Here is a 12,588-nt window from a genome sequence, read left to right as displayed (position 1 = left end):
TAACTTCTGCACCATAAAGGGGTATTCTGGGACTTTGTTTTTATCACCTCTCTCTGGAATAGGCAATCACCATGAGATGGCGGCGTCTGACACCAGGCCGTCCTTCTGTATAGTTATTTAAAGTATTGGTACCTCTTCTATAAATACAGCTTATGCTTCATAGGCCTGCAATCTCTCGCCCATCGGTTACATGGCCTGTTAGTAGATAAGTCCTAATAAAATAAATGGGCTTAAGCTCCATTACCAAGCACATCCACTATACAATGTACGGCACTGTGCTTGATTTACTGGAAACAGGACATATGGCTCATCTGAATGCTGTAGTCTCTCCTAAGATCTCAGTGTGGCGGTGCCAGTTACTGGGCCAACCTAAGGATAGGTGATAAATATAAAAAATCCCATAATACCTCTTTAAAAGCATTCTCCAATTCAGTTTTTTGTCAGAAAAGTCTTATTAATACTGCAGGTTAAGATGAGAATTGGCATAACGTGACTGCTGCCAAGCTGGTTGTTCAACCAAGTCATAGCCAATCTAAGTACCGTATTAGTCGAATCTGCAAATCTTGTCTGACAGTCTGGTTGCTAGAAGCTTACCACAATGGGGTTGTCAAACAGTGTCTTTAGCAACCAGTATTTCACAAATTACATGATTACGAAGGGGTATTTCCATGCATGAAAGTGGGTACCCACTTCTGGGGCCAATGTTTATCATGAGAATGGAGGTCTATTGACCCCCATCTCACTTGATTTCTCACACTCTCCAACCATGTCAATGGGAGCAAGCAGCCTTGGCATGGCTCTTTTAACTGGAGAGCACTTTGTGCCAAATTAGAGAGAGCAAGGGATGGAGGCGAATAGACCATGATCTCACAATAGATGTAGGTCCGGCACCTATCAGGTATTTAAGACATATCTGTGGATGTAACATAAATCACACAGATGAGATGGAACAACACCAAAGTTTACTTCCAAAGTGATGGCATATTTGTCACTGAACTTGCTTTCTAAGTCTGCTGTTTTTTAAGTAGTTTTAGAAAAGTACATAAAGCATAAATTCTATCCATTTTTCCACAGGTCAACATTTAAAGTATTCATCTTTAGGACAATCCCAAATAATAATAAAATTTACAGAGATATCACAATCTACTCAACTAATAGTGGTGAAGATCAGATATTTTTGTAAATTGGGTAATATGTATGTGATGCAAGGAGTACTCAAAATATCAAGTGTTGGGAAGTTTAGGTCAAAACTTGACACAATGTTATGCAAGGCACATTAAAAGAGCTATATGATCATGTACGCAGAGCATATTTAGTCAAAACATCATGTAATACATTGAGATAAATGCAGAATATTTTACAATTTCATGGCAGAAGCAGATTCATTGAGACATACTAGGTGTGTGTGTTATAACATATAATTGTGCCACACAATCATATATAGTTTGGTTTCCCTTGATGTATGGGCAAACTACAGTCTAAATAATGGGGTCAAGAATACTCCAGATTCCCATGCTTGTAAGCAACCTGAACATACTGGAAAAGATCCAGTATTCATTGCAGTGAATTTATTGAGCTAGGCCCAAGAAAGCAAAGATATAAAATGAATATAATACAAGCTCTAATGGATCTTTTACAACAAAAAACAAATACTCTACTGTACTCAGCCTACTAAAGCTTAAGCAGTGTGGTCAACTGGTTCCCTTGCATTCTAAGTTGTATTACAAAACAAACATACACTAAAACTTTTATCCGCTTCTTATACTGAAAGGATTTTGTAATTTTTTTTTTCCTTCACAAATGGTGGGTGAAAAATCAAGGTGGATGGAAGTTTTCACTGGGACTATTTACCTCCTTCCTTATTGTGGCCACAGAATTGCAATAGCTGTAGGATCAATGTTGGTTTGGTTGACAGCTTTGTTTTGTAGCTATAGTATATACAACCATATGGGTATATTCTTCCCATTCAAGACAAGTTAGGAGTTTTAAACACATTGGATGGGTAGCCAATCCCACAATACGGTAATCTGTTGCTTTAGCCAATTAAGGCAAACCATTTTTTTTTTTAAATATTATATTTTTAAATATATAGGTATTAAAATATAACAAAAACCTTTCATGTGGTATCATCTGATCAAAAAAATGTCAAAAGCGCACAATGCAAGCTGTAAAAATGGGGCAAATTAGTTTTTCTGTTAATTTAACCACATTTGGATTTTTTTCCAGCTTCCCAGTACCATGTGTAAGAATATTAAATACTCAGGAAGTGCAATTTTTCATACAGATAATGAGCTCTCATTTTGCTCAGCAAACAAATAAAAAAAAAAATGCATGGAGTAAAAAAAAAACTAAAACTCAAATGCAAAAGAGGGTCTGGTCTTGTTGTATGGGTGTAATGCATTTGTATATGTGTAACCACTTTTTTTAATAGATCACAGGAGAAACCAGAATATTTTATCTATACAGTGAAGCTCTTTACAAGTACAGGCCACTGTAATGTTAAAGTGTTTACCTGGTTGAAAGGGCACATAGAGACCCAACAGCCACCACATATTTTGCAGGGCCCCAGCCAACATACTGAAAGGCAACAGGAAGAGGACTTTTCTCATCTAACAGGTAGTAAGGCATCATTAAGGTCAGGGCTGCCGACACACCAAAATAGGCCAGAAAGCACACCAGCAGGGAGGTCACAATTCCAATGGGTATTGCTCTTTGTGGATTTCGCACTTCCTCTCCTGTAAACAAACCGGTCAAAGTACAAGTGAGAAAGATGTTGTGATCCCTGGCTCCACATGATCTATACATACGTTATCTTCACAGCTCAGTATACATATTACAAGAAAATTGTGCTATAGGTTTCCAAGCAGAAACTTCCAGTCAGCTCCAGGGCATTTATCCATTTTATGTTAATGTGTTACATAAAACAAACTGATGGGGAGAGATTGGCACATAAAAGCTAACCATTACATCAAAGACGTCTAGAGGAAAATGACTTCCCAGTCATACAAAACGTGGAGCAGAAATAAACTCAGATCTGTACACTCTTGTGTTGCATAGCTGCCACTTAGACTCCAGACTAGTGAAGAATGACTCTCTAGCCTGTCCTGGTATTCCAGCCAGCTTCATTCAATAGGGCTATCAAGTAATCTGCCATCTATTTAAAGGTCGTATGCACACTAGTTCTTACCGGTTGTAGCAATGCAGTCAAAGCCAACGAAGGCATAGAAGCAAGTAGCTGCGCCAGCCAGCATCCCAGTCATGCCATATGGCATGAAGCCTCCAGCCCCGTGTTTACTCGTCACATTTTCATATGACACATAGTTACTGAGAGAAAACAGAATATTGAAGGAATCATTAGTCATTTTAGGTGTTTAGTTAACTATAAAAAAATATTTGAAGCATTACTGAATAATATAAGAGAAGAGTGGTACACATATAGTATGGAAAAATAAAACAAGAATCATAAAAAAGCACTGAAAAATAAATTAAATATAAATGAAGCAAAGAAATGTAAGACTTACATATCCACAAAACATATTTATACACAGTGGGTACGGAAAGTATTCAGACCCATTTACATTTTTCACTCTTTGTTATTTGATCTTGCAACCAAATGGCAAGATCAAAAAAGTTATTATTTTTTTTGCTCATGAATGTACACTCCGCTCCCCATCTTGACAGAAAACAACAAATTGCTAATTTTTAAATAAGAAAAACTGATATATCACATGTGTCACTGTTGGGATTGTATTTAGTAGGTGCTGAACAGTGCCTGGTTTTCTCCACACATACTGCTTAGAATTAACACTAACTTCTTCGTCTCTTAAGACCAGAGAATCTTATTTCTCATAGTCTGGGAGTCCTTCTTGTTATAGTTGAGTTTGTGGAACTCTCTTCCATCGCCCTACTGCATCTCTGGAGCTCACCCACAGTGATCTTGGGGTTCTTTAACTCTCTCACAAAGGCTCTTCTCCCACAATTGCTTAGTTTGGCTGGATGGCCAGGAACCTTGAGCGCTGCAGAAATTCTGCTCTATTGTGCCTTGTCACAATTCTGTGCCTGAGCTCCTTGGGCAGTTCCTTAGACCTCATGATTTTCAGCTGTGATGCCTTATATAGACAGGTGTATGCCTTTTTTCATCAAGTCCAATCAGTTTAATTAAACACAGCTGGACTCCAATGAAGGGGTAGAACCATCTCAAGGAGTTAAATATGAGTGCCACAGTAAAGGGTCTGAATACTTATGAGCATGTGATATTTCAGATTTTCATGTTTACTAAATTACCAAAAATATCTAGATTTCTCTTTTATTCCATCAAGATGGGGCACAGAGTGTAAATTAATGAGCAAAAACTTTTTTGATCTTACCAATTGGCTGCATTGATACAAAGAGTAGAAAATGTAAAGGGGTCTGAATACTTTCCATACCCACTGTAATATATATATTATATATATGCAAATTTATTACACTTGGATTAAGGCTCTTGCTGCCCTGCATGTGCTGCACATTACTTGATAATGTCCAGCAGCTTTCCCTAAGTAATGAAATATCCATCAACAGCCTCCCCTCAGTAATGAAATGTCCAGCAGCCTCTCTGCATTAATGAAATGTCAAGCAGCTTCCTCTCACTAATTAAATATCCCCAGGGGCCCTTGTCATATTAAAAAAACAATTAAAAAATAAACTTAGTACTTGCTTCCAGCGATCCCTGTGCACTGGTTATCATATGTACGTGTCTTACACTCCTACTATTGATTTAATTCCTCTATCATTTTACTGAAATTGGTTAGAAACATCAACAAAATCTAAATATTTCACTATTCCCAAAAATGAACGCTATTAGCTTAACATTTGTGAAGAGTACATTTGAAAATGTGCCCATAAATCTTAGGGACAAAAAGGTGTTTCTTCTCAATGTAAAGAAGTGAATACTATACATTATGGTTGGGTATTATGGTATACATGGTATATATGGTACTGATTGTGCACTGGGGCCCGGCAGTTTTTACCTCTTTACAAGATTTAAGCTAATGTTACTAGTGAACATAAGAATCTAGTGTCTGGTGTTTAGGGCCCGTTCAAACAGGCGTGTATGTTGCAGGTCTGCACAAACCTGTTGTTTTACAAAAATTTGATTATAAAACTCAAATTTTTTGCAACAAATCATGGAATAAACAGAAATGGACACATACATGATAAATAGCCAGGATGCTATCCATGGAAATCACAGATTGTGAATAAAAAATGCATGTGTGATTGAACCCTAAGGCATTAACTAACTTTCTCTTCTGAACTCCAAGCTGAAAGAAAATCCATCAAAATCCACCATGATAAACCAGTGGCACTCTCATAGATCCAGGCAAAATTATGCTAGGAAGTCAGAACGACTCTCAGGGGTGTTACCAGAGCCCCTGTGTGCAACCCCTGTGTGCTGAAAGATCATTTGCTGCAATTAGATTACAACAGGAAGATATGGGAGGTAAGGTATTAGCAAGTAGGGTGTAGGGGGAGACAGTGTAACAGCCTGTAAAGCCAAAGCACATATGATCTAATTAGCATAATTTTAAGAGTTGATTTTAGAAGGAAGGAGGCCTAACAAATATAAGAAGATGCCCACAGTCACAGTGCCTGGATCTATGAGTGCCCCTGGTGTATCCTGTTTGCTTTTTATGGTGGATTTCCTTTAATGCTCATAGAATTGGAAGAATCTAGAGTAACTATGTGTGCAGCCAGTACCATATGTTTTCTTTATGGTCAACTTTAGACCTCATTAAACCAGAGTAAACATGATTAACTTGTAATACATATGATAAGGAAAAGCACAAAGGTTTGACTACAGAAACCAGCAGAGGTAGAGATTTTTACTACAGTACAACTCCCCTAATATGTGTATCTATAGCTGCCTGAGGGATGCATGGGGGCACATTTATTAATAGTGAGGCAAACTGCATGTAGTGCTGAGTGATTATTGAAGACCAGCACACAGTGTTTGTTCTGGCAAACCCTACACGCGCCAATTCACACTTGGGCTCCATGCACACGAATGTATGCCTGCACGGCTACGGCCAGGTGACCCCCTCTCCATTGAAATGCACGACAATAGGACCTATCTTTTCCCAGTGTACGGAGCGGTATGGTGCCGCGCGTGAGACCATTGCCGTCTATGGGACACAAGCTTGCGGCAGTAAATATGTCGCCCATACAGTAGTGTGAATGCAGCCTTAAACTGAGAGCTCAATTTTTTGGTGCACTCAGTTAACTCGGTGCGCGCCACATTTATGTCAGACTTTCAGCACAATTGTGGCGCCAAAGTGTAGCCGAGACACAAAAATGGCACAAACACTTCATCAATACATGTGCAAGCTGTTTGCACATGTATTTATGTGCAAACTATGACTGAAAACTGGCCCAGCCCGTTTTTTAAATCTGGGCCATTAGCCATTTCATAACAATGGTTACACTTTGCACTAGTTGCAATAAGAGATGATTAGAAAGGAACTATAGATAGAAGACCAAGTCAACATAGTTGTGAGCATCATTGATCATTGACTCAGTGTCCACATGCATTAAGAAATGTCTTACCCAGGAGGAGCTGAGATATTCTGAAGAAAGGACTCTGATATCTTCCAGTTCTGGACATCTCCTTTGACAAATCCAGCAATCATGACGAATAAGAGGACCAAAACATTGACCGCTGTGAACACCTTGTTTACCCAGGCGGATTCCTTTACTCCAAATGATAGTAATCCTAGAATAAGAGATTAATGGGCGGAGATAAGTATTATGAAAAATTGACAAATATCCCAACAAGAGCAGCATTTTGGAATTCTGGATAACCAAAGTTCTGCCTGGGGCATCCCCTAATCTACAGCTCTACTCCAAATAGAAGACGATGGAGTCTATTGCCTGCACGTTAACTAATTTCTTCTGATTCTGCATATTCATGCTCAGGTAGAGTGAGGGAACAGAAATTAACAGAAATTAAAATATTGATTGGGGGCAAAAAGCTAATTTTTCATTGAAGCCAAATCTAGCAGTAGATTAAAAAAAAAACAGATAACACTGGGGAACAAATAAAAAAAAATGTTGTGGTACCTGTAGTTTTTCACTATATTCTGGAGATTTTTAAGCTGCTGATTGATACCTTTCATTTCTCTCTAGCAGCTCTATTTTATGCGATGTAAATACAATGAGTACCATGGTGTTATGACTATGGCCTGTAAGGTTCTTATGGTTGATTACTGTTGGAGCATTCGGCACTGATCTCCAGGAAAACCTCATCGCAGGAGATCACAAAAACAAGGTTTCAGTGATCCGATGGAAAATCTCTAGTCTACAGCCCCAAAAGATGCAGCATATACTTCTTAAGGTGTCAATGCCAGATCTCCAAAAGTAGAGTTGACAGGGGAAAACTGGTGTCATTTACAGGTACAGGGCTCCACACATACTTAAAAACAGTTCCAAAATGAGTATTCCCCTGTGTAACCAATTCTTCTTAGGTTCTCGTCCTTTATGATCAACTGAGCTGATATTGGCTGCAAAGAATTACATTACAAAACCTCGCCCTATCTTCCCCAAGTGTATTCATGGAGTCACTACCATTTTTCCAAACATAGTCAAGATCCTCATTATGAGGAGATTAACCAATGGATTTTTGTGACCACATGAACTAACTTTATAAGATCATGTGCTAGGAATGTTTCTCGAATTTCAATATCATGCAAAACAAATTATTGTTATAATTGCGTTGTAAATCCTTCAACTACAAAAACAGATTACAAAAGCAAAATCATCCTAGATCTTTCTCTACGTTTACTCCTCCATTATTTATATTGATTTACATGTACATAAACTTATTAAATGTTGTACATAAAAAGTGAAAATGTTTATGTTTTTTGTTAATTATTCAGTGTTTATTGCAGTGCACATGATATATGGTAACAATTTCAGATGCTTTCTGCTCCAGGTAAGGTATGAAGGTTATTAACTTGGTTATTCTTACCCAAGCAACTCATTTAAAGGGAATTTGTTAACAACTGAACCGTTACCATGTCAGGGGAATAGCTTTCTAAAGATGTCCCAAGATACATCACCACCACCAAGCTCTGAAACCATCCAGCACATGCACATGCTTTATTGCATGTGCCTTTAGAGATGGCTGGTGATAACATATCATGGTGTGTGGGATGTCAAGGACTGAATTAGTCTAGACGAGGATGGGACCACACACCAGAATCATTCCCAGCCACTGCTCGCCCACTAGGCGTAATCGGGCAAGCTGCCATTTAAGTAAAAAGCTACAGCACGTAGTACACAAACTTTTACTAACATTTACTATTTCATTAGCTGACCAATGACCAAATGAGTTAAAATGCTTTGGTTCCCCATATGTTACATAAGTACCATAATGCACCATACATCAGTATTTGGGACAGACTACAAAAATGACCAGACAGAGTTATGTTTCTCAGTAAATATATACTGCAAATTCTTACCTGATAAAAGCAAGATAAGACAAACTGCAAAAAAGTCAGGATATTCAGCCAGGCCAGGTGAGTTCATCCTAAAGTAGGTTCTAAAAAACTGACCAATTTGCTTTCCTAAAAGTTCATCAAATGTGCCACTCCATGCTCGTGCCACACTAGAAGTGCCTAGGAAAAAGAAAATATAAAGTATTTGGTTTCTATAGGATTTTTCTATAGGATTTGAAAAAAAAAATCCATTCTTTTCCCTTATTTCAACTGGCCCAATGTGTATGAACAAATACAAATAATATAGTAATAACTAATAAAACACATCTCAGGATAAGTTGTGGTCCCAGAGGTCACCCCCTAGTGATAAAATATTTCAATTAAGATCAGGGGAATATGTTATAAGAGTGTTGGTGTAGATAAATAACTATTGGTGTACACTGCAGAAATTAGTATAGTCTAATGTTATGATCAGCCATAAGGTTGGGTTTATACATAATAGGAAATTATTTAATTAAACTCTACATTACTCATGTATGCGCTTTTATGCTTCTACGTGCAGATACTGTATAGTTAAAATTTGAACATTACTCTTAAGGGATCTTATCTGTCCCAGAACCTAGAGCGGATCTGATACATTTCTCAGAACTAGCATTGGGAGCAATAACAGCCATTCTATGTCAATGTTTATAATACACCGTAGGCCAAGTTTACACAAGTGTATAGAAAGAAGACAAACATGAATGGTATTTCTAGTATATTCCTGCTGTAGGAACCAACGATGGCAGTCTCCATAAGGAGAACTGTTATTCCCGACCCTGGTCACAAGCCTCTCACTCAGCCAAACCAGGTCCCTACACTGTACTGAGGAGACCCAATCAGGTCGAAACAGCGCTGTCTACGGTTGGGATTCTGTTACTTCTGGAATACATATACTAGTTTGGTTTAAATCCCACATCATATCATAAAGCTTCCTGAAAGTTATGCTTGATGTCAAGGGAGCTGCCTTACAAGGTAGCAAAAAAATGCATGGTTTTCCTTATCCTATCCTGGAAAACTTTGCCTATTTTCCCAGAATCCACTAGTGGAGCATCCATGGCTATAAGACTCCACACGCCTACACGGCAGCCTTAATTGACAATCTCTGTAGGGAGAACTCTTTCTTCCCGACCCTAGTCAAACCTATCCCATCCTGGAAAACTTTGCATATTTTCATAGGAACCCACATGCAGAGCTGGATTGGATATTACATTAGTTGAATATAGACTTTAAGAGTAAAGTATCTTATTAGACTGCAATAAGGAGAATACAACCCGTACACAGACAAGATACAAGTTTGCCAAATATGGTGCAGAAAGTTCCAATCTATCGATTTTGGTGCCGCTTAAACCTCTCTGCTCCAATCCTCTTCATATAGGTCAACTAAATTCTGCTGAATTTTATTTTACTGGACAACCCCCTTAAAATTATAAACTACAAATAAATGTAAATAATGGCAGAATCAAACATAAGCCTTACCTATGACATAAGAAAGAATAAGATTCCAGCCTGTAATAAATGCCCAGAGTTCCCCTACTGTGACATATGTGTATAAGTAAGCTGATCCAGCCCTCCACCTCCTGACCACTTTACCACCCCGTTTGTATGCTGCTATTTTACTGGCTTATCGCCAGGTTATCTGTATTTTGCACTAGGGTTTGCCTCCATTACCTGTATTGAATGTATACTATGATTGCATTGTAGGCATCCATTTATCTAGCATTTACCTCTATGGCAGCTTGATATATGCATTTGCACTTTATACCTGTTTTTTCAATACTTAGGGGTGGCTTGGGTATATTTTGCCCATTCAGGAGGTGTCTTGTTTCTGCACCAACTACAGTGCACAACATGGTAGATAATTGTATGTACTTCGGTACAATTTTAATTGATTTTAGATATGTGTTTGTGTTCAGTGTTTGATGCAAATAAAATTTGTCATGTTTTTCTGAACCCATTATGTCAGTGACACACTGCTTTTTCTGGCTTTTTGATTACTTGTTTTGAGTGTGTCGACCATTACTTTTACCTGGCGTTACACTTTGCTGTGCAAGGTTCATTTTTTTTTGATTGTGCATAGTGTTTGGACCCTCTCTATACATGAGGGACTGTTTCTAGGAACCTTTTTTGCACGCATTATTCACTGCCACTTGGCGTATTATTAATAATGGATTTAAAGACTCGGGAGTCATATTGGTCCAGTCAAGGGGGGTCGGTCTTTGATCTGAATAGTGAACCACAAGTGGATGGGGACTTCAAGTCCATCACCATGGGGCTCATTGAGGCCCACAAAACCCTTACGAGGGTTTACTGGAACATCAGGAGTCTAGAGGAGTACTTACGCCTTAACTTGGTGCCACGTGGACTCAGGGTCCAAATCTTTCCATCATGGGAACCAGATGAGGAATTTAAAAATAATTGGGAGAAGGGATTACTCCAGTGTTCCAGCATACTAATACATATGTTGATCACTCATGACAAGATGATTTTGGCACAGACTAGGGAGAAGATCAAAGACCTTGAGGCCAAATTAGTAAAGGGAGCCCTCCACCTCCTGACCACTTTACCACCCCGTTTGTATGCTGCTATTTTACTGGCTTATCGCCAGGTTATCTGTATTTTGCACTAGGGTTTGCCTCCATTACCTGTATTGAATGTATACTATGATTGCATTGTAGGCATCCATTTATCTAGCATTTACCTCTATGGCAGCTTGATATATGCATTTGCACTTTATACCTGTTTTTTCAATACTTAGGGGTGGCTTGGGTATATTTTGCCCATTCAGGAGGTGTCTTGTTTCTGCACCAACTACAGTGCACAACATGGTAGATAATTGTATGTACTTCGGTACAATTTTAATTGATTTTAGATATGTGTTTGTGTTCAGTGTTTGATGCAAATAAAATTTGTCATGTTTTTCTGAACCCATTATGTCAGTGACACACTGCTTTTTCTGGCTTTTTGATTACTTGTTTTGAGTGTGTCGACCATTACTTTTACCTGGCGTTACACTTTGCTGTGCAAGGTTCATTTTTTTTTTTTTGATTGAGAATCAAACATAAGCCTTACCTATGACATAAGAAAGAATAAGATTCCAGCCTGTAATAAATGCCCAGAGTTCCCCTACTGTGACATATGTGTATAAGTAAGCTGATCCAGTTTTTGGCACCCGAGCTCCAAATTCAGCATAGCAGAGGCCAGCCATTACAGATGCCAATGCTGCAATAAGGAAGGAAATGACTATACTGGGTCCAGAGTTCGACTTTGCTACTTCTCCAGCAAGAACATAGACTCCAGCTCCAAGAGTGCTTCCAACTCCCAGAGCGATAAGGTCCACCGTTGAGAGGCAGCGACATAGCTTGGAGTCTTCAAGACTGTCTAACGTTACAATCTTTCTTCTCAGTAAACATCGAGCGACTGATAACACCGGTCCACAAGGAACCATGATGGCTTCTTCTTCTCTCTTAAATGGAGAAAAGGAAAATTGTTATTGAAGGATAATTGTTCAGACCATAACTGGGTTCTTGTAAATTACAATAACTACACTCATAACTAATAACTTATGGTAGCCTTTTTATAGATAATATTTCTCCAGCTACAGACATCTGTTAAACATCAAGTGCCTGTAGTGAGCCAACATGACGGAAATAAGAATATTAACAACTTCCAGAAAGATTAATATGATGAGTCTCTGATATGATGTATAATGTTTGTCTTTATTACATTCCGATAATGAACACAATCTGATAATATGTGCAACATGTCAAAGACTAGTAGTTTCAGATATAACAGGAATTAACAAAAAATGTCAAGTCAACATTTGTGCCCCAACGTTTGTCTATATAAATAATTACTTGGAGGTCAATCACAATTTGCTACTTCAGCCAGCAACTAACTGTGCACAGTTTGCAAACAAGAGCAATTTCCAAGTGTTCTGAAAGCACTTTCACATAATGTGTTTGCTTGTTCACTTATGGGGGGTGGAGGGAGAGAGCGACAGGTGATTGGATAGTAACCGGCTGGTGTAAATAGCTGCGACTACAGGATCTATAAATCATGTCTGTGCAAAGGGAAT

General features: G+C 38.4%; 1 protein-coding gene across 3 annotated transcripts in view; it reads right to left on the bottom strand.

Moving 5' to 3' along the window:
* The window catches only part of SLC7A2 (solute carrier family 7 member 2), a 68,650-nt gene that overhangs the window by 17,097 nt on the left and 38,965 nt on the right, over positions 1-12,588 (bottom strand). For all 3 annotated transcript variants that reach the window (XM_072122287.1, XM_072122304.1, XM_072122295.1), the window contains exons 2-6: positions 11,583-11,976; positions 8,496-8,651; positions 6,583-6,748; positions 3,188-3,324; positions 2,513-2,735 (exon numbers count right to left, since the gene is read on the bottom strand). In XM_072122287.1, the coding sequence (XP_071978388.1) occupies positions 2,513-2,735; positions 3,188-3,324; positions 6,583-6,748; positions 8,496-8,651; positions 11,583-11,958 (1,058 nt within the window). In that variant the 5' untranslated portion in view covers positions 11,959-11,976. The remainder of the gene's footprint in view (positions 1-2,512; positions 2,736-3,187; positions 3,325-6,582; positions 6,749-8,495; positions 8,652-11,582; positions 11,977-12,588) is intronic.

The sequence above is a fragment of the Engystomops pustulosus genome, chromosome 1 (genome assembly GCF_040894005.1).
Source record: "Engystomops pustulosus chromosome 1, aEngPut4.maternal, whole genome shotgun sequence".
Taxonomy (NCBI): Eukaryota; Metazoa; Chordata; class Amphibia; order Anura; family Leptodactylidae; genus Engystomops; species Engystomops pustulosus.
The sequence above is the reverse complement of the archived record's forward strand: the minus strand, read 5'-3'. Positions and strand labels throughout refer to the sequence as shown.